Source organism: Diceros bicornis, chromosome 35 (genome assembly GCF_020826845.1).
Source record: "Diceros bicornis minor isolate mBicDic1 chromosome 35, mDicBic1.mat.cur, whole genome shotgun sequence".
In the NCBI taxonomy this organism is placed as follows: Eukaryota; Metazoa; Chordata; class Mammalia; order Perissodactyla; family Rhinocerotidae; genus Diceros; species Diceros bicornis.
Genome location: NC_080774.1, coordinates 31,757,222 through 31,784,635, shown reverse-complemented (window position 1 = coordinate 31,784,635; position 27,414 = coordinate 31,757,222). Strand labels below are relative to the sequence as shown.

Genomic DNA, 27,414 nt, shown 5'->3' with positions numbered 1-27,414 from the left:
ACAAATGCTTAACTGGATAGGATACTGGGACAAACAGGCATAAACCAGCATTATCCCCAGGCAAGTTACAATGCAAGGTTACCTTCTCTAAGTTAATTATCACTTGTCCTTCTGTTCTCCAGCTTTTAGAACTTGGTCATTCTCTTTCCTCTTCTGTTTGTCCTTGTGACTATGCCTTATTAAAAATCCCATTACTGGTTGGGGGGAGGAGGGCAAAAGGGATAATTAGGCACATGTGTGTGGTGATGGATTGTAATTAGTATTTGGGCGGTGAACATGAGAACATGATGTAATCCATGCAGAAATAGAAGTATAATGATGTACACCTGAAATTTATACAATGTTATAAACCAATGTTACCACAATAAAAAAAAAAAGCAAAAAAACATCCCATTACTGTTGTTTTAATGGCTTTCAGGAGAGGCTAGAGGTGAATGAATATGTTTGTTCAACCTGGTATCTTTAATTAATCTTGGATTTTTATACCCAGAGAAACCAATCATACATGAGGATAGAATAAAGAAATTTCCAGATGGACAGACTCATAAAAGTTGCCCTCCTCTTTCTTAGAAGATGTGATCTTATAAAAGGAGAGGGTAAAGTAGGAGAGAAGATGGCCTGGGGTCCAGGAAACAGGGTCCTGGTGTGGGAAGGCAGCAAATGGACCCAGGATCTCAGCCATGCCCCAGCCCAGAGAGCAGCCCATTCAGACTGGCGCTAGAAGGTAAGGGCCAGAGGAGGGGTTTCCAGGAAGCAAAGCGGAGCTAGGAGACTCTGACCCGGTGTTTTGAATGTTTAAAATGTTTATTGCTAGCCTTTGTTATCAGCTGTAGCAGCTGAAAAAATTAGCTGTAGATATAAAGAAAGCTAAGTAGATTTTTTTTTTTTAAAGATTTTATTTATTTACTTTTCCCCCAATGCCCCAGTAGATAGTTGTCTGTCATAGCTGCACATCCTTCTAGTTGCTGTATGTGGGACGCGGCCTCAGCATGGCTGGAGAATTGGTGCGTCGGTGCACGCCCGGGATCCGAACCCGGGCCGCCAGCAGCGGAGCGCGCGCACTTAACCGCTAAGCCACGGGGCCGGCCCGCTAAGTAGATTTTTTAAATTGATACTAATATTAACTCCAGGAAAAAAAGTTGTTGGAGAATTGAAATAATCTTAGTATTCTATTTGGCTCACAAGTGAAGAATACTTATATTATTACATTATTCTATTGACTTTAATTATGAAATTGATTATACTCTGTTGGGAAGGTGGGTAAGAGTGTATGTGAGCTAAACCTGTACCTGCCCTAAGATTAAGTCAGTGGGTAACATTTAAAATTGATAAAATTAGAAATAGCCAGGTAAACCTATTATTTGGAAATATGGACATAAATATCAGAAGAAATAAGTTAAAAAGGTGTCTCTGGGAAAGAGATTAGGGACAGAGGGCTGGGAGGAGAGAAAGCAGGGTTTTCTATTTCATCTTGCAATGTGCATATATAAGAATTAAGAAGACCTTGGATGAGGAATCCTCCTCAGGTCAGTCTGCTTCTGCCATATCTCTGCTGGCAGTTGAGACCCAAGGCCACCGGTTGAGTGTGTCATAGGACTAGCTGATGGCTTCAGCTTGTGTTATAGGCGTTAGTGGAAGGTAAGACATTCCCTCTGTGAACTTGTGGCTGAGAACATTCGTGGACCCAGGAGCAACAGAAGGGAGGCAGATTTTGAACTTGGAACTTACAGGGCTGTCTTTTTGCAGTTATTCTCTGTGTTGAGTTGTGCATTGTCTACATCGGTATAAAATGGGAAAACAAAAGTGCTCGTGTTGGTGTTTAAGAAGCATAGTCTCAAAACCTCGATAGAATGGAGACCAAGATGGCAGTCACTGGGGCTTGCCCAAACTAGCAAACCTTTAGCCTCAGTGAGATTCTCAATAAGTGAGGTGACCCTAGCGCTAGCTAGGAGGGAGAGGAATCAATTTAAAGAACATGTACAACATAATGGAAATACCATTAGAAATTTTATGTTTTTAGGCTCTCTGATGTTAGAAATCCTGTTTTGGTAAGCAAGTATTATTTGACTTACCGACGTCTGATTTCTGGCCGTGATTCTAACCTGCTTTGGTGTATAAAGTAGGAAGGTGAAGTGTGTTCTAACACCTGGAGTGCTAAAGAGGCTCCGTCTGTCTTGCCCTCTCCTTTATTCAGAGAGGTTAGAAGCTCATCTGGACCTTAATACCATATTTAGACAAGTTTTAAATTTCTAGAAACACAAATTAGTCACTCACATTTTGTCCTTTGTTTCAAATAATCCTCATTTCTGGCCAAACGCTGTTGGGAAGCAAGCATGCTACTGCCTGCCTTTGACTCAGTTTCCCTCTTGGACTCGAGGCTCCCCAGTGGCCCCGTAACTCTCTCTGTGAAGCCTGTGCTGGGGAAGCAGAAAGCCCGGCATGCCTGGTGCCCCCAATAGAGCTGGGCCAGGAGAGGCGGCGGCTTCCCTGAGCTCTGCGTGCACATGAGGCTGAGCTGCCTGGGGAGCCAGGTGGAGACAGGCTTCTGGTGGTGGGCTGTGAGGTGGGGGAGGTCCAGGTCCTGTGGACTTGGAAGAGGAGGAGGGCCCACCTCCCCTGTGTTCCACTTCTGCTTTGAAGCAAGACTCGTAACACTTCTGAGCCTACTTTTTTGTCTGTAAAACTTTTCCCTTTTCCTTGTTTTTTTGGTAGCAAAACAACCATGTTGGCTCCTCCTTGCTTCATGTCTACTTCTATGGGTTCCCATTATGTCTTTGGTGGCCAGAGCTGCTCTGAATTCTTAGGACATCTAGAGAGAGAAGAGCCCAACTGGCAACCTGTGATGCGGGGAGCACTCTTTCCACAACATCAGGCTGGGCTTGGGGTTGGGTTATGCACTTGGACTCCTCTGTCCCAATCATGGCCAGAGGCTGAATGGAAGAGGAGGAGGGCAGGAAGCAGACTGACCTGAGGAGGATTCCTCATCCAAGGTCTTCTTAATTCTTATATATGCACATTGCAAGATGAAATAGAAAACCCTGCTTTCTCTCCTCCCAGCCCTCTGTCCCTAATCTCTTTCCCAGAGACACCTTTTTAACTTATTTCTTCTGATATTTATGTCCATATTTCCATCAGCTCCATTTCATCTGCTCCTTTGTTCACTGCCTATTCCCCATGTCTAGGACAGTGCCTGGCACACTGAGATAGAGGGAGAGGGGAAGGAACTTTGACCTGAAACCAGTGCACTTGGGGCTGGCTGCACGTGAATCAGCTCAGCCATGAATGCTGCACACCCGCCAACTGGCCCTTAGAGGGAAATGCTGTCTGAAGGTCTCAGAGGAAATTCTTTATTGTCAGAGGTGGTCCTAAGAGGTCTATAAGGGAAGGGTGCTGATCCTGAGCTCTGCCTCCTCCTCAGCGGCACCCATCTCATGCTTCTCTCAGCCCCCAGGCTCTCCCCCACAACACTAGGGAGTTCGTTGTCTGTCATCAGCACCATCCCCTCTGCCAAGGCCTTCACCTTCTTGCTGGCCAAGGCCTGTGTCTGTGCTGGTGAGTTTCCATGGCAGCATGTAATGGGCACTGAATAAATGCATGATGAAGGGGTGGTTGTGGGCGAATGGGTATGAAGAGAAGTGACGGAAAAGAGAAGGGTTTAAAATTGCCACCTGAACCACAGAGAAGCCTGCTCAGCACAAACTAGCTTCCTCCATCACCCCCTGGCTTTCTGGCTACTTTCCTTAACTATTGCACCTGTTGCTCCCACCCCCTCCCCAGGCTGCAGATGGCTTCAGTCCAACAGACAGCATCCAGGCCACCTGGTGTTCAGTGCCCATGTGACCTCGCAGAACTCTCTTACCTTTTCATCCCCTCCCCGCACCCACCCTAGATTCATCTGTCTTCCTGTGAGCAGTTCGGCCTGTCACATACCAGGTGCTGTGCTTGATCTGGAGAGGAGGCCAAGACACAGAGTGGAATCACAGGTCTTGCTCATTTGAGGGGACAGAGGGAGATGTGAAATGTAGGTATAGTGAAACATGCTATAGCCACACCCCAGCTTGTCCTGAGGCCTGTGCCAGACGTGTCCACCTTTGGCCTTTGCCCGAACTGTGCCCTCTGCCAGGAAGCCTGTCTGTTCCCTCCTTGTCTCCCAGTCTGCCATCCCTCAGAAGCCCAGTGTGGATCTTCCCACTCCTCTGCCTGCCTCCCTGTGGGGGTGCCCGGGGGGTGCTTTATAGCACTGCCCCAATGTCAGAGTGCCAGTCTCCTTCTGGGAGTGCTGGGTGCTAGGGCTATGTGGATGGGGCACCCCAGTCCTAGAGAGCTGATGTCACTCCAACCCCCGGGGCTGGGTGTTTGAAGAGAGCAGCTGCAACCGCAGACCACCCGTCCTGCACGGGCAGCAATGAGGTCATTATGGTGGCACTGAGGTCTCACCAAAGGCCTTGAAGATGCTCCTCCTTTGAGATCTTTGCCTTGTGTTAAGACACTGGTGGCACATTTTATAATTGACAGTGATTTGCAATCTAACGGCACGTGATCCTCGTCACACACCTGAGAAGGAGCTATGGACATACTCATACTGAGTACTTAGTGGGAGAAGGAACAAAGCGGCTAGGGCTCATGACTTGCCCAGGGTCTTAGAAGGAAATAATGACGGACACACACACAGATTTCTGCACAGGTTGTTCAGTCCAGCCCTTCATAGAGTAATGAAGAAATGCATCCTAATCTTTGAACCATAGGTGATCATGGTAATGAAAGAAATCCATTCATAGAACACCGTGCAGCCATTAAAAGTGATCTTCTTAAGCCCATTTAAGAATATGGAATGCTGCTTATAGCTTACAAAACAAATAGAGTGTTTGATGTGATCCCAGTATTTTTAAGGATTTGTGTAGAAAAGAAGAGACTGGAAGGGTGGACCCTAACACAGTCATGGTTTATGTTTTGTCTTTTTGAACTCCTTTATTTTGCAAATATTTCACATTGAATATTTTATAATGAAAATATAATGAAATATATAATGAAATATATAATGAAAAAAGTAGATTATTTATTAAATAAAAACAGTGTCAGAGTCTATGACACTAGTAGAACACTAGTAGAACCAGATGGCTAGAGAAGCTTGTCAGGTGGGTCTGATTGCCAGCCATGAAGTGGGTTTTTGGGAGGCCGCCCCTGTCCCGTCCCACCTCTGCCATGCCACGAAGGCCTGGGATTGCCAAGACTTGTCATCATCCAGCCGTCTGGAGGCAGAGCAGGCCTGCTCGGGGATGTCTTTCCCTCTGTGTGTGTGCAGCCGTGCAGACCAAGCTTGTCACCATCTGTCCTGACCTTGCACCAGGTGTCCTTCACCATGCACACCCTGTGCAGGCGGAATGGGGACGTGGGTGGCCCAGCAGGGGTGTTGCTCTGGCTCTCTCCTGCTGTGTGCCTTGGATAAATCGCCTCACTTCTCTGAGTCGCCCCTCAGCTGTGAGAGGGAGGAGAGTGGATCTCCTCTCACATGGGGGTTGGAGAACTCCAAAGAGAGACTGTTTGTGGAAGGACCAACCTGCGAATTACTTTTGGGCCGTGATACATAAAACTAGACTTTCCTCAGCTTCAGCTTCCTGTTCATACTCCCAGCCGTGTGTCGAGGCCTGCAGCACACCAGGGCCTGTGCCGGCCAAGGAGCCCGGCAGGAATATCCTGAGGCCCCGGCCTTGAGGCTGTGAGAGGGGCCAGCAGGCAGGTGGACAGGCGGGGACTCAGGCCCAGGGCCAAGCAGTGCAGAGGAGGGTCGCACGCAGTGGGTCCCCCTTCTGCTGACAGGGAAGGCTCCCCCGCAGTGGGAAGGGGCGGAGGAGGAGGGCAGGCAGCCTGGGCTCTGGGAAGAACTCTATGGTGGATAGAGTTGCTGCAGGATTTTCAGCAGGAGTGGCTGATTCTTTGCCGTGCCAGCAGTAGCCTGTTAGAAAATGAAATGAAGGAGAGACCTCATTTCATAATAGTAAGAAAAAAATGAAGATTGCCAAGGTATAATTTCAGTAGAAGCGCATGTGACCCGTTTGATGGGAACAGCACCATTTTATAGGGTTTCAAAGAAAACCTGAATGAATGGAATATATGCTGCCCCCTCACCTGGTCCTCCCGGCCCTGCGTGGTCTGACCGTGCTGTGGTTTGACTTGGCACTGGCCCTGGAGAGCCACCTGTGCCCTGCACCTCGCTGCGGCATCAGCCATGCTCATTGCCCACTTCTCTCTTTGCTTTCAGAAGTGACCGGGGAGTCACGTCCTTACCATGGGAAGGAGGCTGTGGATCCGCGGCAGGGGCGGGCCCGAGGTGGCGACCCCACGCACTTTCACGCAGTGAATGTGGCGCAGCCCGTCCGCTTCAGCAGTAAGTTGCAGACCTGCCCTGTCAGGCCCTAAGCCTCAGGGGCCCATGCGGCCCCGACTCTCCCAGTGCCACTTGGCTGTGCAAGGGGTGTGTCTTCTAAAACAGCCCTTTAGGGCAGTCGGGGTGTTATCCTCTTTCGGTGAGTGAGGCTGCATGGTGACCCGCCCCAGGTCACCCAGCCCGAGTGGTGAAGCCGTGACATGAAGCCACACTCTGGAACCAGGCTGCTTGTTTTTGCAAGATGACTGCCTTTCAGACTGGACTGCACCGGCTCTTCTGTAGATGGAAACAGGCTTTGAGAGATTAAGGACAGTTGATGGGGTGGGAAGGCTCTACCTCTGTTTTAAAAATGTTTTTTAAGTGACTAGTTAGTTAATGATTTCCCTATGACATTAAGATTTTAAAGGAGCATAACAAGATTAAGGAAGGTTGAGAGGCAGAAAGCCACAGCTGAACCCCTCCTGAACAGACCTGCCTAGGAGTGATGACGTCAAGGTATACCGAGCAGCCACATGCTGAGACAGGAGGAGCTGACACGTGATGGTCTGCTGCTGGGCCCAGGAGACGCTGGCTGTGTTAATACCCACAGATGGTCAGCACAGGGACCCCAGTGCTCCTCGAAACGGCCGCCCTACATGGAGCCTCGGTTCTCTGTCTGATGGAGACTGAGCTTACTGGGGTGGTGGGGTCAGCTCTCCTCTGAGCCCTGATGCTCTGTGCTTGACTTTGACACCTAATAGCTGTGAACTCCACGGATTCTCGCAGTCGAAGGGGTGCTGTGCAAGCTTGGCAAGTGAGGAAACTGAGGCTCTGGGAAGTCAGCCCACCCAAGGTCACACAGCCAACAGGGGTGGCTCCAGGGCTCAGCCCCATGGAGGCCTCTCAGTCCCATGCTCTTTCTTTTCATTGCTTATCTCTTTTCTTTTGAACAGATAATACTTCTACCTAGGTAATAGTTCCATAAAGTTCAAAAGATAAAAAAAGATGAGCGAAAGGGCCAGCCCAGTCACATAGTGGTTAAGTTCGCGTGCTCTGCTTAGGCGGCCTGGGGTTCGAGAGTTTGGATCCTGGGTGTGGACCTACACACCACTCATCAAGCCATGCTGTGCGTTCCATGTACAAAATAGAGGAAGATGAGCATGGATGTTAGCTCAGGGCCTATCTTCCTCAGCAAAAAAAAAAAAAAAAAAAGCCAATAGAAAGTAATGTTCCCTCCTTCCATTGCCCCCAGCCACCAGCTTCCATCCCCGGAGGGTTTCTTCTGGACCCATCCTGAGATGGTGGGTGAGGAGCCCAGGATGGAAGCCCACCCTGTCACTCGCCAGCCGAGATGCTTGGCCTCTGTACGCCTCAGCGTCCCCACCTCTAACCTGGAGACGGGACAGAACTCACCTGTGGGGGAGTGCGGCAGGTTGAGTGCATTGTGTGTGGGGCTTAGGAAACATGCAGTAAAGGCTACCTGGTAATCTTCCTGCCCCTCACACCCACGTCACACACTCAGCAGGTGTGTGCTGTGCTCACCGTGCCCCTTCCCTTCCCCGGCTGGCTCCTGGTCTCCAGGGAAGAGCCTTCCTGCGTGCTCCGCGGTTTGTCAGCAGGCCCTTCCCGGTGGGCAGACGGCACTGTCACGCTGTCTGCACTGCAGCTGTGCTGTGGCATGCCTTGTTGGCATGGGGGCTAGAGCTGCCGTTTCCTCTCCTGTGACCTCTGTCCTTTGTTAATAAGTTACACACATGTGCTCTAAGTAATTAGAAACACGAGCATCGGTCTTGGCAAGGTTTACATCATTACTCTTCATCAGTAGGATCTTAGAGGCAGGTAGACCAGCATTTGACAGATCCTGTAGGACAGGTCACTGCTCTTGACCCAAGGCCAGCCGTACAGTACAGGGGCCTTCCCCATCCCAAGGTGGGCCCACCTGGAGAAGACGTCTGGCCTGGCCCGTCTTGGGGAGACTCCAACTCCAGTTGGCTAGCTTCTGCCCACTGTGGAGCCACCTGGGCTTCACTTTCTCATCTGTGGGAGGCAAGGGTTGGTCCCATAATCTCAGTGGCCCTTCCAGCTCTGATCTCCTGAGCTTCTGTTTGAGGGGAGCACTGGCCAGCACCCACGTGAACAGAAGAAGAGGGCCGAGGAGTAGGCTTGGGGCAATGAGGGCAGTTCGGGCAAGGAGCCTCCCTGCTTACTCCCGCCAGACCTCGCCACTAGCTGATGTGGGGAGTTCTGCCGTCTTGTCAACCAGACTTAATCAGAGAACAAAATCCACTTTACCCAAACGAATTTCAGTATCCAGTCTTTACTGCCAGGTAACTTAAAGACCTTATAGAAATAGGAGGAATCACTGAATATACTTGCACCTTTGGTCACATCTGTGTCTGAGAGAAACTTGAGCATTTCACAAAGTACGTGGTCTTAGAGGCAGAGCTTTCCTCTTGAGCCTCAGTTTCCCTGTTTGTCTAGGGTGATTTCTGAGCTGTGCTCAGATGCAGCATATATAATTGCCTTTTGGAGTGAGGATCCTAATTTGGGGGACAACTCCCCTTCCGTCCTTCATGTTTCCTAGGGAAGTGCCCAACAGGGTGGCACCACTATGAAGGCACGGCCAGCTGCTACAGGGTCTACCTGAGCGGGGAGAACTACTGGGATGCTGCGCAGACCTGCCAGCGCGTGAATGGCTCCCTCGCCACCTTCTCCACCGACCAGGAGCTGCGTTTCGTCCTGGCCCAGGAATGGGACCAGCCGGAGCGGAGCTTTGCTTGGCAGGACCAACACAAGTGAGTCCTGGGATGGGCACCGAGGGCCTGGGGGTGAACCGATGCCCGCTGAGCATAATGCCTGCTGAGGACATGGCCTCTGGCTGCCTGTAGCACTCCTAGAGCATAGCCGCAGCCAGTAGTTTAGAGAAGGGCAGCCCTGTCCGCTGGAAACAAATAGAATTCCGGGGTTTAGAGCCAGCCTCGACATGGGGGCTGGGGGCTCTTAAAAAGGAGGGGACAGGCTGCCACCTTGTGTCACCTTGGGTCAGCACCTTTCGTTGTCCCCTTCTGTATGTTCAGCTGCAGTTGCTGAACTGCAAGGGGGCCTGGCCTGTATAAGGATGGTCTGCTCGGTGTAGGGCTTTGTGGGCCTGTTATGAGGGGTGCACAAGTAGGTGGAGGTTCCTTCCAACAAAGTGGGCTCTGTCAGTCCCTGTGCTCAGTGCTTTCCATAGGCCCGCTCATTTAGTCCTCCCAGAAACCACAGGAGGCCAGTGGGTGAGAATACTGAGGCCCAGGGTGAGTGAGTACGTGACATGGGCACACACTAGCTGGGGTGTGCCTGGGTTTCAACCCTGGCAGTCTGGCTTCAGAGCCTGGCCCTTAACCCCCAGGCTCTGTAACATCCAGGAGAAAGTGTGGAAATTGCAGCCAACTGCTGGCATCTCCCAGGCACAGTGTTTTGGGGGTGTTGTTTTGGGGGCAGGTGTATGCTGAGGACTCAGAGCTTCGTCCTCTGGCAGTTGCATCATACAGCCCCTTCCACACTGCTGGGGTCAGGGGAGTGGATCACAGGGGTCACCAGATGGCCCGTCCTCCCTCCCAGCGATGGCACAGGCTGCTGCATCACCATAGGAGTGCAGTGACCACAGCAGGTGGAGAGAGAGCCTTCCTTTCAAGACCCAAGCTGTGTTTTGGCTGTACCATTAAGCCCTGTGACACTGGCAAATCAAGAGACCTTGTTGTTTCTGCAGCTACAAAGTGAAAAAAATAACTCCTAGGTCACAGGGCAGTTGTGAGTCCATGGAGAAGTGTAGTCCAGCAGGTGGGGAAGTGCCCTGTCTCCCCAGGGTGTGCGTGTGCCTAGCGGTAGGCTGAAGGGGCAGAGTGGCAGTGCCAGGGCTCCCACGGTGGCAGTGGACCTGCTGACGGACATCTTCAGGACTGGGTCTGGAAGGCTGGGGTGAGGGGGGGTACACGCTCAGCAGGTGGCTGTGGCAGTCGGCCAGGTCCGTGTGCACGGCTCCCTCACTGCTGTGACGTGTGCACACTCAGGAGCCCACGAGAGGCCGGGGTGGGCTCTGAGCAGGAGACCCAGCCGGAAGCCATGAGCGTGGTTTCACCTAGCACTGCAGTGTGTGCCCACAAAGGTTTGTTTTTTATTGAGATGTAATTCATACACCCCTTTAGAGTGTGCTGTTCTGTGGTCTTAGTGTATTCATGGAGTTATGTTCATGGGGCTGCATATCTACTAAGAATAAGGGGGGTCTTGCTTAGAATGTGACAGCTTTGTTGGAGCAGCTAATAAGAACAGTCTTGGCAGGAGTTACCCAAGATAAAACTTTTTCTGACTTGTGAATTTATTGTTTAGAATTTTAATGCTATTTATTAAAATTAAGTATCAAAACTTAAAATCATTAATGCTTTAGAAGCTCAGTATTTTAAAGGTCAGTATAACTATTAAAATATACACACACATGCACAATCGATGGCTGCTTCCCTGCTGCTGCACTGAGGTCTCCTGCATTTCTGCCCTCCTGCAGGTTGTGGGTTGGCTACCAGTATGTCATCACTGGCCGGAACCACTCCTTAGAAGGTCGCTGGGAGGTAGCATTCAAAGGTAAGCCTTTCTGGTCTTTCTGAAGTGTTGTTGAGTTGGGATTGCACGGGCATCATCCTGACTAGGAGGATGTTGCTAGGGTCTCCCCTTCTCGCACCTAGCCTCTCAGTGGTAGTGCCTGGCCCATAGGGGTGCCTGGTACAGGGGTCATGGAGAGAAATGGGCCCCGGATCTCTGGGAGGGCTGTGATGATGGGCAGGTGCCCCAGGGCCAGCGCCCTGGTCAGGCCCCTCTTTCCAGCCTGAGTGACCTTATGGCAAGTGACTGGCTGTGTCTCCGCACAGAGGGGCTGAAGGCACAGACAGGATTGGTGTTGAGAAGAGTCAGGGCCCTGGGCATCAGGCTTCTCTGGAGAGGCAGAGGGTGCTGAGCCTGGCATCTGGGAAGAGGCAGGGGACAGAGATGGGCACTGCAGAGGGGACTTCACCCACCGGCCCCCACTCCTGCTTAGGGTGTCACCCCATTCTCGTGTCCTACTAATGTCCTACTAAAAGCACCACCCACATTTGCATTCCCAGAGTTTCTGGATGTATTATTTAGATTTCCCACTGGAGTAGTGACAAATAAATGGCTTGTGGGTTTCCAGGACCCAAAGTCACAGTGTGCCTTGCAGAGCATAGTTTTCTTACTAGTTTCTTATCTGCCCCAATCACAGCTATTGGAGGTAAATCCTAGGCCAGGGCCCATCGCCCTTAGCCCCAGCAGAGGGTGCCAGCCTTCAGGACAGTGTAGACACTCCTGGACACAGTTATCTTCTTGACACAGTTCAAAGGAGAAGACATGAGTCTGCATGATGTGACAGCTTGTTCTGAGTTGGGGGACATGGGACCTTCCTGTCTGGCATTAGAATGGCAGGGCCCAACTGGGCTCCACTGGCCACACTGATCTCTGTGGCTCCACTGGGGCATGAGGAGTGCAAGTCTGAAATTTAGGAAAAGATGAATGTGTGTGTTAACACTGGCAGTGGTGGCTCATGCAAGGGGCTCCAAAGCCAGAGTGGGGTGCCACGTGGGCAGAGCTTTGGGGCCTGGCGTCCAGCAGCTGTGTGTGGGTGCAGCGTTTCATGGGCTGCTTGTGCCTGCTTAACTGGACTTGGGAATTCTGTTAGGGATTTTAGCAGTGATTCCTCTACTGCAAGATACCTGGACCAGACATGTCACACAGCTCAATGTCATGGGTTGTTCTAGATTGGAAGAAGCTAAAGAAACCTAAACCCAAATGTAGCATGTGAACCTCAATGACATCCTGGATTGGGAGGGGAGTTATAAAAAACTTTGGGAGGACAGTTAGGAAAAGCGCATATGGATTTGTGGTAGAGGTTGACTCATTGGTTTTCTTAGGTGTGACAATAATGGTATTGTGGTTGTACTATTTTAGGAGACACGCACCTGTGTGTAGGGTGAGCTTCATGGTGTCTGCATCCCAGAGGAGGGGGATGAGACGAAACAAACTGCAGGGTGGAGGTTGGTGTTGAAGCCTCACGGGGGAGTACTCTTCTCTCTGCTTTTGTGTGTATTTGAAAATTTCCATACTAAAAGCATTTTAAAAGATTTCTGCTAAGAAACCGCAGAGTGAAGAGAATGCTGAAAACACAACCCCAAGCAAATGAGAGAAAGGCAGGGCCCACCCTTCTGTGTCCAAAAGGAGCTATCTGTCAGGTGCAACCTGCTGCAAAACAGGGTCCAGCTCGGTCCAAGGAGTACGCTCACCCCAGGTGCCGTATCACAAAGACAGCGGGAGGTGTGGATTTCGATCTGTTGTCGTTAATGACGAGCCCTTCCCTAAGAAAAGACTGTTCCTAAGAATATTAGCAATGGCAGTAGGGAGTCATCACAGGAAGATGTTTAAAAATGTTTACTTCATTTACAGTTTGTCTAACTGTTTCCTATTTATTGTGCATTTTATAATGCGTGTTATGTACTGGCACAACAGTACATGCGTGGTGTTATATATGTATACATACTTCTGGTACATACAAGCGGGCACTCCCCATGTGCATTTCAATTTTGGAGCTCTGCTCAGGAGAGTGCTCCTGAGGCCCTGCGGGCACACACTCTCCCAGCCTCTCCCCGAGGAGGGCTCTGCCTCTGGGCCCTGTGTGCATGGCCTGTCAGCCCTGCCCCAGGTGCCAAGGCCCTGAGGGTTTGACAGCATCCGGGTCCTGGCACGCCCTGGAGACCAAGAGCTGCTGCCGCCAGAGAACGAGACCACCGTTTGTATAACATTTGTGCCCAAAGTTTGAAAAAAACAGATCAGTGCTGTCTAAAGGGAAACATCCACATTTTCCCACAAAGTGCCCCGTGGGGCACTGTAACAGTAACACATTACTGTTAACAGTGTAACTGCAGTTTCTGGTTATTACACGTGATATTTACTTTAAAATATAAAAATGGAAGCATACTGTGTGTGTGATGTGTCCACATGTTGTGTAACTTGCTTATTTAAGGTATACTCGGCTCGGGGCCTTTGCCCCCATTGTCCACCCATGTCTCAGCATGTGCACCTCTGGGGCTCACTCCCGTCACGGGTGGGCTGAGACCAGGTGTGCCGTCACCAGGTGTGCCATCCATCTTCTCCGCCCAGGGGGCCCGCACCCGGGGAGGATCTGACCGTGTTGTGTGCCCTGACCTGTCCTGCACCTGCCAGTAGGACCTTGGCTCTAGCAGCCTCTGTCAGCAGTGAAGGAGAGGCGATAGGGGGAGCGCCAGGGCTCAGGCTGGCCTAGAAGGCGCAGTGCAGAAACCCTGCCCTCTGGAGTGGTGTCAGCCAGGGTCAGGCTGCAGTTCTGCTGAAGGAAGACAGCCCTGAGAGTGGGACAGCTGCCTCCAGTAGCGGGCCTTTGGGAGGATCTACACAGCTCCTGGTGGGCCCCAGTGCAGGCTCGTTCTGTGGCTGCTGCTGTACCAAGACTAGAAGGTGAGGCCCTGCCCTGAGAGGCTGGCAGCCTGCTGGTGGGAAGACAGACAGCCCTTCCTGGGATGCTCCTTCCCCAGGCTCAGGGCCCAGTCAGGTGCAGGAGAAGGTAGCATAGCTGGCCTGGCCCTGGCTGCCGTCAGTGACCAGCTCAGGGATGAGGTGGAGCCAGCTATGCCAGCCTGCCTGGACTTCTCAAACAGTGGGATTTGTAGTGACACCTGCGAGTCGGGAATTACGGTGGGCAGGGGGTCGGCATCCAGGCTTCCCTGGGCAGAAACACCGCACACTGCTGTTGCTGCAGCTCACTGGTGGCCCCGCTCCATGGCACCCTCCTGCCTGGCAGGAGAGTGCTCGGGAAGCCTGGCCTGGATTCCTCCAGACTCTGCCTGAGGTGTCCCTTCCCCTTGCTGCTGGTGTGTGTCCTGCTGCATTGCCGTAATAAATGTCAGCTGTGACTGTGGCTACATGTGGAGTCCCTTGAGTCCTTCTAACAAAGCAGCGAGCCTGTAGGTGGTGTGGAACTCGCAACAAAAGCGGCGTCAGGAATGTTGGCGCCCCCCTCCCGGTCCATCCTCTGCCCCGATGTTCTCTCTCCGAGGCCGCCTTCTCCTCCATGCTCCAGCTTTCTCTCTTCCTGTAGCCGCCGCAGCCTTCCAACATCCTGTGTACTTGACTCACTTGTTAGGTGAGTTGTCATCTGTCTCTGCCATTTACAGCCCTACTCAGATGTCAGCTCCACAAGGCAGGTGGAGCCCTGGGGCCTGCTGTTGTTGCCTAGTGTACTCCGCCTGCCTGTTTACAGGATTGGGGCCTGCCAATATGTGTTAAATCGCAAGGGAGAGTGATTAGGAGGCTGCGTTTAATTCCTGGGGCTGTCCTAACAGAGTACCACGAACTTGGTGGCTTAAAACAACACAAATTTACTTTGTCTCAGTTCTGGAGACAGAAGTCCAAAATCAAGGTGTTGGCAAGGCCACACCCCTTCACAGGCTCCAGGAGAGAATCTTCCTTGCACTCTCTCCAGCTTTTAGTGGCCCCTGGCATTCCTTGGCTTGTGGCAGCATCACGCCAATCTCTGCTGTCTTCACATGGCCCTTTTCCATGTGTTTCTCTTTGTCCTCTCCCCTTCTTATAAGGACGTCGGTCAGTGGATTTAGGACCCACCCCAAATCCAGGCTGATTTTATCTGAAGACCCAAATAAGGTCACATTCTGAGGTTCCAGGTGAACATGAATTTTGGGGGTATGCTACTCAACTCACTGCAGATGCTAATGGAAGACCATGTCAAGTGTGTTGGGGATTAGCTACATTTAGATGCTGGCAGAGAAAGGATGGAGACATCTTTAAGAAAATGGAGTATGAAATGCCAAAGAGAGGGCAAATAAAATGAGGACTAAAAAGGGTCTTCTAGTTTGACAAAGAGGAAGCGGTCTTCATAGTCATTGGTTTCAAAAAACTGCAGCTCACACGACCTTGGGGTAAACAGGGCTTCCAACCAGCACAGAGTGAGGAGACCCAGGCAGTCCTCTGGGCACCGGCGGGTGGCAGGAGCCCTCTCCCCTCTGCCCCTCTCTGCCCTCCATCTGCACGTGGCTCGGTGGGTCCAGGAACCTCGTCTTGCTGTCTGCCTGAGCCACCCCCCGACTTGGTCTGGCCAGCTGAGGGAGGGGTGGGGGTGGGACCAGGTCCCAGGACTCTACCCTGAGAGGTCATTTGTGGCGTTGGCAAGTTTGGCAGTCATGCAGTCAAATTGTGCTTTGGGCTGGCAACTAGACTCAGGGCTGACAACTTGTTTTTTTATAAAGGATGAGAGGAATCTGTTCATTTTTCAGCCTGTGAGACAAGAAGCCAAATAGTGAAGAAAACAGTTCTTGAAAAGAGAAGGGGCTTCCCAGCTGCAGGGGCATCTGAGGGAGAGGAGGAGGGTGCATAGCAGGTACAGGAGGCCTCGCTGGGGAGCAGGGAGCCTGCAGGAAAGGCAGTGGTGGGCTGGGTGACAGGGTGCTTGCAGTAGCACCCACTCTTAGCGATGGAGATAAGCCCCCCAAGAGATGTGGGAAGACGTCTCCAGAGAGCCTGGGCCCCCTCCCCTGCCCTCCTGCCTTGGCCCTCCTGTGATTCTGACCACAGCAGACCAGGCCGGCAGGACCCTGGGGCCCTGATGTCACCAGGCAGGGATACACTGACGCTGGCTGTGCCTGTCAGCCAGAGACGGGCCCCCCAACATTCCATGTTTCCCAAAAGCCCATCTCCCTGTCCTGTCAGGGAGCTGGGAGACCATGTTCCCAGTGCCCTCAGAATGAGGTCCTGCCTCCAGACTCGCCGGCTCTTCAAAATCGAGCTTTGTGCTTAGTGTTGGGAACAAATATAGTTTAAAAGGCGTGCGTGGGAATGCCTTGTTCCTGGTTAAGGGCAAACTGCATCGCCCTCTTAGTAAATTGAGGGTATTTCAAGTGATTCATGTCCAGGTTAGCCTCAAGCAGTCTTTTGGCAGCCCCGCATTGGAGGGCTCTCCGAGGTAGAGTGAGCGCTGGGGGCTGGCTATGCTGCGCCCCGGGTATGACCAGAACTGTACCTCCTGGAACATTGCAGAAGAGAGGATCCCTCCCCTAGCACCCCTTCCCCGCTCCCTGGGCTCCAAAGATAGTGTGGTTTCTGATCTCCTGATCCCCAGCTTGGAAGGCAGAGTGGATGACAGGGTCTCCCAGGAGCTGGGAGGGAGCTCCCAGGGAGCCTGCGCTTTCCAGCACTTCACCTGGCCAGCTGATGCTCCCGGTAGGCATTGGAGCCACCGCTCCACCTGAATCGTGTGTTCCTGGCAGGTGCAGTGGGCACCTTTTCAAGTCCTTCTCCATTTATTAATTGATACTCTGTTGTAAGGGAGAACTTCCCTCTACTCTATTTATTTGTTCCCTTTATCTGAATGAACTCATGCACTTTAATCCACTATGTTATAACCCATCACTTCACTCTTCATGTTGTTGACCTACCTTTAAACCTCTCCAGCCAAGCACAGTCCTCGTCGGGCTCTCTGCCCAGTATTGCTTGTTCATGTGCTTCCTCCCTGGCTCCATAGGAGCCGGGCGCCTGTTGGCCCAGTGCGCAGAGCTGCGCTCAGAGGAGCTCAGGGAGGTCGTGAGTGAATGAATGCCGTAACCACAGTACAGCTAGCGCTTGGCAGTCCACGCCTCCTTGACTGATGGTCCAGTTTAGGGGAGCCTTGGTCCCCATGAGGACTGCATGTGATTGGTATGTTGACGTCACGTTGTAATGGCCGGCCGCCGTTTGTCTCCCGCACAGGTTCCTCAGAGGTGTTCCTGCCCCCAGACCCCATCTTCGCCTCGGCCATGTCTGACAGCGACAGCGTGCTCTGTGCCCAGCTCCAGTGCTTCCACTTCCCCACCCTCCGCCACCATGACCTGCACAGCTGGCACGCTGAGAACTGCTACGAGAAGTCCTCGTTTCTGTGTAAAAGAAGTAAGCCACCTTGAACGTGACTTGTCTAGTGAGCTGTAGAAGGGTGCTTCTCATGGGAATGTGGCTTTCTAATTTCTGGACCTCGATGTCGACTTGAGTGGACTTTGACCTCGTGATGCTCTGAGGCAGAATCCCTGTTTTGTAGCGGTGCAGCAGGCGCTCCTTGCCTGGCTCACACCTTACTCGGAAGGTGCATGGGTGCCTTGGGGTTGAGGGCAAGAGCCTGGGCCGGGACCCAAGGCCGGTGTGGGCCTGGCTGGGCTGCTGTTCAGCTCTGTGACCTAGGCAGCAATTGACATCTCTGAGCCCTCATTTCTCTTTCCCAGGATAGAGGTGATAATTCCTGCCCTCCCCACCTCAGTGGTGTTGGGAGACTAAATGAGAATGGGGACCGAAGGACGTGCCAAATCTCATGGCATCCTGGAGCCCTGACTCCCCTGGTCACCTCCCCGACTCTCCACAGGTCCTTCCAAGACCCCTCACTCTGCTTCTCTCTCTGCGCCTCTGAACTGCTCTCCCTCCTCTCTGTGGTGTCACGGGTCTTTCCCAGTCCCTCTGCCAGCTCACTCGTCCACATTCCACATCGGAGTCTCTGCCATCTCGGGCTTGCACTGTGCTTGTGCTGACGGAGGGCAGGGCTCCCTCACCTCACCCAGTCGCCTCTGCTGTGGGTAGAGGGCAGAATTGAGCCCAGATGTGGAGTGTGAGGCAGGGGCGGGTTGCAGCGGATCTCAGCATGGTTTATTTGGACCACCACTCCCTTGCTTGCTGATTTGTCATGGGTCGAGGTTTCACTGATGTCTGAGCCTATTCCTGGGCTCCATCCTGGCCCTTGGCTGTTGGTCAACGCTTGTTGATACCACGCCATCTTCACAGGAGCTTCGTGACGAGTGCCCCTAGCTGGTGTTGGGCTGCCCTGCCTGGCTCTTGACCACTGTGTTGCCTGTTGTTGGCCTTGTCTTCTGTATGCAGTTGAGGATATTTTCTGAACTCCCTTATTAGTTCTCTTACTTGGTGGATTCTCCTAGATTTTCTGTTTAGGCATTTTTAGGCATATATGTCTTCTTTCAAATCTTTGGCTTTTTCCTTCTTTAAATTTTTTTTCCCTGGTATTACTTTTCTTGCTAAGGTCTCCAGGACAGTGTTGATTAGAAGTGGTAGTAGTGAGCATTTTTATCTTCCCAACCTAAAAGGGAAGGCTTTTAGTGTTTCAGTATTCAATATATCACTTTCTGTAGGATTTAGCCAATACCTTTTTGAGGTTAAGGAAGTACCCTTCTTCCTAGTTTGCTGGGAATTTTTACATAACAGAAATGTATTGATTTTTATTAAATGCTTTTTCTACATTTATTGGGATTATATTTTTCTTCTTTACTATTTTACATTACTATTTTATTTTATATTATATGATTTTATTTATTTACTATTTTACATTAAAGATTTTCTGATGTTAACCCATCCTCATGGCTTTTGTATATATATTGCCAGCTTTGGTTTGCTGATATTTTGATGCTTAATTTGACCCATTTATGCTGTCTTTTTTTTAATTGAAATTTTTATTTAGATCCTTATAGACTCACATGCATTTAAAGAAATAAGACAGAGATCTCTTGTACATTTTGCCTGGTTTCCCCAAATGGGAACATTTTGCAAAACTGTAGTATAACATCACAGCCAGGATATTGACTTGGGCACAGCCCACTGATCTTACTCAGATATCTCCATTTTTACTTGTACTCTTGTGTGCGTGAGTGCGTGTGTGTGAATGCTGTAGAATTCTATCACCTGTGTAGCTTCCTGTGTTCACCAGCACAGTCGTGATATGAGCAGTTCCAACCCCACAAAGATCCTTCCTATTGTCCTTTAATAACCACACGCCCCCACCTCCAGGCCCTCCCCCCCCCCAACCCCTTGCAACTGCTAACATTCCTAAAGTTTTTCATTTCAGTAATGTTATATCAATTGAACTAAACACTATGAGGCCTTGGGGATTGGCTGCTTCTAATTCCCTAGAGAGTCATCCAAATTGTTACGTATATCCATAGTTTGTTCCTTTTTATTGCTGAGTAGCATTTCATGGTTTGGTTTCAGTTTGTTTAACCGTTTACCTGTTGAAGGATATCTGGACCAATTCTAGTGTTTGGCTATTACAATTTAATATGAACTTTTGTGTACAAGTTTTTGTGCAAACATACATTTTTATTTTCTGGGATAAATGCCTGAGATTGCAGTTGCTGGGTTGTATGGTAGTTGCATGTTTAGTTTTTTTAAGGAACAGCAAAGTTTTCAGAGTAGCTGCACCATCTTACACACCCACCAGCAGCGTATGAGTGATCCGGTTTTTCCACATCCTTGTCAGCACTTGTTGTTTTCATTATTTCTATTTTTTAACCATTCTGATAGATATGGAGTATACTACCTCATTGTGCTTTTAATTTGCATTTCCCTGATGCTAATGATGTTCACCACCTTTCCATGTGCTTGTTTGCCATCTCTGTGTCCTCTTTGGTGAAATGTCTGTTCATGTCATTTGTCCATTTTCTAATCGGATTGTTTGGGTTTTTTTTACTGTTGACTTTTGAGAGTTCTCTATGTATTCTAGATACTAGTCCTTCGTCAGATATGTTGTTTGCAAATATCTTTCCCAGTCTGTAGGTTGTCTTCATCTTCTTCACATGGGCTTTAACAGAACAAAAGTTTTAAATTTGATGAAGTCTAATTTATCAATTTTTCCTTTTATAGATCGTTTTTTTGGTGTCAAATCTAAGAAGTCTTTGCCTAGCCTTACTTTCTGAAGAGTTTCTACTGTTTTTTTCCTAAAAGTTTTATAGTTTTATGTTCTAAATTTAAGTCTGTGATCCATTTTGAGTTAATTTTTATAAGGTGTAAGATTTAAGTCAAGGTTCATTTTTTTGCCTGTGAATGTCCAGTTGCTTCAGCACCATTTGTTGAAAAGCTGTCCTTCTTCCATTGAATTACTTTTGTGCCTTTGTCAAAAATTAGTTGGGCATATTCATGTGGGTGTATTTCTGGGTTCTCTGTTTTGTTCCATTGATCTGTGTGTCTCACCCTCTGCCACTACCACACTATCTTGATTACTGTAGCTATATAATTAGCGTTGAAATCAGAAAGTGATTTCTCTCAGTTGATTCTTCTGAGTCAAGATTGTTATAACTATTCTAAGGCCTGTGCATTTTCTATATAAATTTTAGAATAAGCTTGTCTGTCTCTAAAAACCTTGCTGGAATTTAGATAAAAATTGCATTAAACCTATAGATCAATTTGGGGAGAATATATATCTTTACTATGTTGAATCTTCCAATCCATGAACATAGTATGTCTCTCCATTTATTTACTCTTTTCTTTCTTCCATCAGCATTTTGTAATTTTCAGCAAACAGATCCTGCACATGTTTAAGTGTATATCTAAGTTTTTCGTTTTCTTTGGAAAAATTGTAAATGGTATGTGTTTTAAATTTTGGTTTCTACGTGTTTATTGTTAGTATAAGGAAATGTGATTGGTTTTTGTATGTTGATCTTGTATCCTGTGACCTAGCTGAACTCACTTATTAGTTCTAGGAGATGTTTTGGTAGATTCCTTGGAATTTTCTACATACATAGACCGTCATGTCATCTGCAAATAGAGATAGTTTTATTTCTTTCTTTCAAACCTACATGTCTCTTGTTTCTTTATCTTACCTTGTTTCAGTGGCTAGAAATCTCAGCACTATGTTGAACAAGAGTTGGAGTATTGGATTTTGTCAAATGCTTTTTCTGCATCATTTGATATGAACATATGATATTTCTCCCTTAGCTTCAATTTAAGATGATAGATTACATTGATTTTCACATATTAAAGTCCGCATACCTAGAATAAATCCCACTTGGTCATGGAATATAATTCATTTTATATATTGTTGAATTTGTTTGCTATTATTTTATTGAAGATTTTTGCGTCTAAGTCCATGAGAAATATTAGTCTGTAGAGTTTTTTTTTTTAATACTATCTTTGGTTTTGGTATCAGGCTAACACAGACCTTATAAAATGAGTTAAGAAATGTTCCTTCCTCTTCTGTTTTCTGGGAAGAGATTATATAGAATTGGTGTTAATTCTTCAAACATTTGGTCAAATTCTCCAGTGAAACCACTTGGATCTAGAGATTTCATTTTGGAGGAGCTTTTAAATTATAAATCCAATTTGTTTAATGGTTATAGGACTATTCAGATTGTCAATTTCGTCTGACGTGAGTTACCCATGAGTAAAATAAATTGTTTTCCTGAGCCTCTCCTGTTCCGCCTCTTGCGACCACATCTGACTGACTGTCACCTAAAAGAACACAGAACAGTTGGCAGTCTTCATCTCTCTTGCTTTTATTTTTATTTTTGTGTGTGTGTGTGAGGGAGATCAGCCCTGAGCTAACATCCATGCCAATCCTCCTCTTTTTGCTGAGGAAGACTGGCTCTGAGCTAACATCTATTGCCAGTCCTCCTCCTTTTTTTCCCCAAAGCCCAAGTAGATAGTTGTGTGTCATAGTTGCACATCCTTCTAGTTGCTGTGTGTGGGATGTGGCCTCAGCATGGCCGGAAAAGAGGTGCGTCGGTGCGTGCCCGGGATCCGAACCTGGGCTGCCAGTATCGGAGCGCGAGCACTAAACCACTAAGCCACGGGGCCTGCCCTCTCTTGCTTTTGAGAGCTTCCTTTTGTTGATAACACTGAAGTTTCATCACTCTGTGTCTAGATATTGATTTATTTTTATTTGTCCTTTTAGGACACCTGAGGATTTGTGTGCTTGATTAATTATGGGCACATCTCTGCCATTATCTCTTTAATAGCTTTATTGATATATAATTTACATACCTTACAATTCACCCATCTACAGTGTACCATTCAATGGATTTTAGTATATTCACAGACATGTGCAACCACTACCACTATCTATTCCATATATATGTCTTATCTGAATTATTACACATTAGATCTCTTAGTGTTATAAACTCGATACATTGTTGTAGTTATTACTTTACCTCTGCAGTCATTTCCTTAGCTCAATACAGCTTTGCTCCCACATAACCTCCTTTTCATGCTGTAATTGGGAAATACGTCATACGTATAGTATATTTCTATATGTTATATTTCTGTATGCCCAACATTACCTTATATACATATTATTTTATACAATTGCTTTTTAAATCAGTTAAGAGACTAAAGGAGAAAAAATACACATTTATACTGTCTTTTATAATTACATAATTACCTATTCTGGTGCTTTTTGTGTGTGTGTGTGGATTCAAATTACTATCTGTGGGTCACTTGTTTTTAGCCTTAAGAACTTCCTTTGGTATTCCTTGTAAGGCGAGTCTGAAAGCAACAAATTCTCTCAGTTTTTGTTTATCTGGGAAAGTCTTTATTTGCCTTCATTTTTTGAAAGGTAGCTTTGCTGGATGTAGGATTCTTGGTTGACAGTTTTTTCTTTGAGCATTTTGAATATGTTATTCCACTGCCTTCTGGCTTCTGTTGTTCTGCTGAGAAGTCAGCTGTTAATCTTATTGGGGTTCCCTTGTAAGTAACAAGTCATTTTTTTCTTGCTATTTTTAAGATTTCCACTTTGTCTTTGACTTTCAGCATTTTTACTGTAATCTGTCTGTTTGTGGGTCTCTTTGATTTTTTCCTACTTGGAGTCTGTTGAGCTTCCTAGATGTGTAGGTTTTTGTTTTTCAGTGAATTTGGAAAGTTTTCACCCATGAATTCAGATATTTTTTCTGCTTCTTCCTTTGTCTCACACTTTTTTTGGTACTCACACTTCATGTATGTTGGTGTGCTTAATGGTGCCCTGCATTTCTCTGAGGACTCTGTTCATTTTTCTTCATTTTTTTTCCTCTCTGTTCTAGCAGAGGATAATTTTATGTGACTTTCTTGCCCTGCAAGTTCCTGACCACATGAGTTGCATAGATTTTACTCCAGTCTTAAGTGAGGCACAGACCCATGGCTGTGGAATTTCTGAAGAGATTTTCTAGACATCCCTACTGCATTTAGAGACTGGGAAAACTTCCTTCTCGTGTCCTTTTGCCTTTCACTGAGCACATATCCCTTCAAAGACCTGCCCCTGCCTCGTTCCTCGTCCCTTCCCCGCGGCATCTGTCATGTCTGCCTACCAACTTAAGGCTCTGAGTTTTCAGCTCCCTCCTGTCCCTGGCCATGGTCACTCCTCTTCCTCTAGTCCCAGGTCAGCTCTGCACAGAGTTTGTGGTATGTGTCTCAGATCCAGTGGATCATCTTCCCAAGCAGAACCAGTAGCTTCTGGAGAGACTTATTCAAGACACATTCTGATTTTTAAATGGTTAATATGCATGGCAGCTGCATCTTACAATTGAGGAAATCTCATAAGTAAACGTCTTAGGCAACTTAAAAGCAAACACTTTCCTATGGACTTTCCCTGGAATCTGGCACTCACCTCTGGCCTAGCGGTCCAGGTTCGTGGCTAGGTTTGCCCTAGCCGGGTGTGCTTTTTCCTAACAGTATGTTGTAGTGACTTCTCTTGGACAGCCGCTCCTTGTGGGCATGGTGCAGACCCACAGCATTCCATTACTGGGAGGGCTCTCAGGCACAGTCTTACCAACTCCTGTGCCAGGCCCAGGTGGGGAGAGTCAGGGCTTCTGCTGGTAACACATAGGTATGTGCATGTGTGTGCCTGTTGCAGGTCAGACATGTGTTGACATCAAGGACAACGTGGTGGATGAGGGGTTCTACTTCACCCCCAAAGGGGATGACCCATGCCTGAGCTGCACCTGCCATGGAGGGGAGCCTGAGATGTGTGTGGCTGCCCTCTGCGAGCGGCCCCAGGGCTGCCAGCAATACCGCAAGGACCCCAAAGAGTGCTGCAAGTTCATGTGCCTGGACCCAGGTGAGACTGATGGTGGGTCACAAGTCAGCTTCCCTGTTTGGTGCAATCCATTGTATTTATATATACAACCTATAAACAGGTGGAAATTGAAAATTTTAAGAAACGTATCATTTACTATAGCACCAAAAAGCATGAAATACTTAGGTATAAGCCTTATAAAAATGTGTTCAACCTGTATGTTACAAACCGTAAAACTCTGATGAAAGAAATCAAAGGCATAAATAAAAGGAGAGATATACCATGTTCATGGATCAGAAGACTCAATATCATTAGGAGGTTAATTCTCTGCAAATTGTCTGTAGGTTCAATGCAGTCTCAACCAAAATTCCAGCGGACTTTTTTGTAGACGTTGACAAGCTGATTCTAAAATTTCTATGGAAAGGCAAAGGAATTAGAATAGCCAAAATACTTTTTAAAAAGAACAGAGTTGGAGGATTCATACTACCTGATTTAAAACTTACTATACAGTCAGAGTAATCAAAATAGTGTGGTATTAGCAAAAAAATAGACACATAGATCAGTGGAAGAGAATAGAGTCTAGAAATAGTCCCACACTTACATGGTCACCTGATATTTGGCAAAGGTACAAAGGCAGATCAGTGGAGAAAGGATACTCTTTCAACAAATGGTGCTGGAACAATTGGACATCCACATGCAAAAAAATATGAACCGTACACTACACGTCCTACTTTATATAAAAATTAACTCAGTGTGGTCATAGACCTAACTGTAAAACCTTAAATTACAGAACTTCTAGAAGAAAACCTATGCTCTAAATAAATAAAGTCTTTTCAAAGAAAAAAGAAAACAGGAGAAAAATCTTTGTGACCTTGGGATAGGCAACATTTTTAGATATGACGTCAAAAGCGTGATCCACAAAAGAAAAATTAAATTAGGGCCAGCCCCATGGCTTAGCGGTTAAGTGCATGCGCTCCGCTACTGGCGGCCCAGGTTCGGATCCCGGGCGCGCACTGACGCACCGCTTCTCCGGCCATGCTGAGGCCGCATCCCACATACAGCAACTAGAGGGATGTGCAGCTATGACATACAACTATCTACTGGGGCTTTGGGGGGAAAAGTAAATAAATAAATAAAAAATCTTTAAAAAAAAAAAAAAGAACTCTAAAAACTCAATAATAAGAAAGAAACCACCCTATAAAAAAACGGGCAGAAGATTTAAAATGACATTTTACCAAAGGAGATACATGATGGCAGCCAAGCACCTGAAGAGATATGCAACAGTGGTCATTAAGAAAACAGATTGAATCCACTTGAGGTGCCACACCTAATATAAAGGCTAAAATAACATGGCTGAAAACTCTAAGCGCCAGGCGAGATGTGGAGCCACCGCAGCTCTCTGCTCCCATCCTGCACTGGTGCTCTGGGGCAGCCTGGGGTCAAGAGGCTCCAAGAGGTGAGGTGAAGTGCCAGCTGTGCAGCAGCCAGTAGCAGAGCCCACGTTGGGGTCTAGGGCATCGGCCTCCAGTTCCTGCTGAGCTTCTGCTCCACTTGCTGTCTCCAATGGAGATTTTTAGACCGTTTCCATGTAACCAAGCTCAGTGAAATGGGGAGCTCCTTGTCACTGGAGCTCTTCATGCACAGGCTGGGTAGCCACCTGGGGAGGCTCGGGCATCAGACCAAGGGTCAGGCCAGGTAGACTTCAGGGTACCTTCGGTTCCAACAGCATCTACCCCAGCAGGATGTGTTCTCTGTCTATAACTAGGAACCCGCAGCCTGAAAGACAAAACCCAGCCCTGTCTGGTATAGTCCAGAGCCCCATGGAGGGACCAGCCGTGACGTGGGTCCCCTGGGACTCCTGGGCTGGCCTCTGGCTCCTGGGACACTGCTCACTTCTTTGTGTCTGACTACAGGTGTCTTGGTTCTAGGAGATGCTTCCTCCCGGTAACTGCCATGGAGGGACAGTCAGGGACCTTGACCATGTCCTTGGGTTTATTTTAGAACTGATTAAGAGTTAGTCATTGCAAAGGGGCTGCTGCTTTAGGTGCCCTCCGCCCGGGATCTCTGAGCTGGCCACCAATTAACAGACACATCGGCGGCCCCCTGAGCTGATGGGCTTCCTCTCACAGACAGGGACAAAATGTTCTCTTGAGACTGGAAGAGAATCAGAGGCATCAAAACAGTGGCTGATTGGTGAGAGGATGTATCCTTTCCGCATGTTTTCTTCCCAAGTGTTGTCAGCAGTAAATACCAGTTTTGCGGAAGCTTTCTGGCCCTGTGGGAGGAGGACAAGAGTGAGCTCCAGCCATCTGCATGGCCGGTGTGGAGCAGGCTGGGCCAGTAGGAGCGGCAGGAGGGCCTGGGAGCCCAGCCTCTCTCACGTGGAACCCATGTTGGCTGTGAAGTGTCTCCTCGGGGCTGGCAAGTAAGGACCTGCCCCTGTGGCTGTCACAGAGGTAGGAGTTGACAGTCCTTCACCCTTCTGCCCACAGAGAGTCCTCCTGCTTCCAAGGGCTACAGGTCACTCCTCCCCACTGAAGCCTCCCCGCCTCCCCCCTGGGTCTGTAGAGACAGGTATTCCCAGGACCACCTCCTGGTTCCATTATTCTGTGACTTGGTGCGAGTGGCCCATCTCATCTGGGTTAACGCATGTGGAAATGTCAGCACATCGTGGGCCAATGCAAGTTCTCTTCTTTCACACCTCATCCCACGGCCATCATCTCTGTCCCACCCTCAGCAAGCACCTAAGAGGCCCCAATGTGTTCCAGGGCAGGGCAGGGGTCTCCACCTTGGCACTGTTGACTGTTTGGGCCAGGTACTGTGTCGTGGGGCTATCTTGTGCGAGGCAGGATGTTCAGCAGCATCCTTGTCCTCTACCCACTAGATGCCAGTAGCACCTCTACCTCCTGAGTGGTTGATGATGACCAAAAGTGTCTCCAGACATTGTCGAATGTCCCCCGGGGTGGGGTGCAGAGTTTCCCCGGGTGAGACCCCTTAGTGTAGATCACAGTGCCTGTTCTGTAGTGTGTGGTGGGCGGGCACAGGGGTCCATAACAGAGCTGTGCCCCCCAGCGAGCTTAGGCAGAAGGGACGTGTTGCCCGTGACTTAGGAGGGTTGGAGAGTGAGGCCACCACCCAGCTCAGAGCTGCTGCCTGAGCCCTGGGACCCCACTGCCTCTAC

General features: G+C 48.7%; 1 protein-coding gene across 5 annotated transcripts in view; it reads left to right on the top strand.

Moving 5' to 3' along the window:
• DGCR2 (DiGeorge syndrome critical region gene 2) overlaps window positions 1–27,414 on the top strand; it is a 95,423-nt gene that overhangs the window by 59,798 nt on the left and 8,211 nt on the right. For 2 of the 5 annotated variants that reach the window (XM_058532131.1, XM_058532130.1), the window contains 5 exons: window positions 6,260–6,385; window positions 8,949–9,159; window positions 10,905–10,981; window positions 17,198–17,374; window positions 24,072–24,275. In XM_058532131.1, coding sequence (XP_058388114.1) covers window positions 6,260–6,385; window positions 8,949–9,159; window positions 10,905–10,981; window positions 17,198–17,374; window positions 24,072–24,275 — 795 coding nt within the window. The remainder of the gene's footprint in view (window positions 1–6,259; window positions 6,386–8,948; window positions 9,160–10,904; window positions 10,982–17,197; window positions 17,375–24,071; window positions 24,276–27,414) is intronic. The other 3 variants (XM_058532134.1, XM_058532132.1, XM_058532133.1) reach the window with 2 other exon arrangements.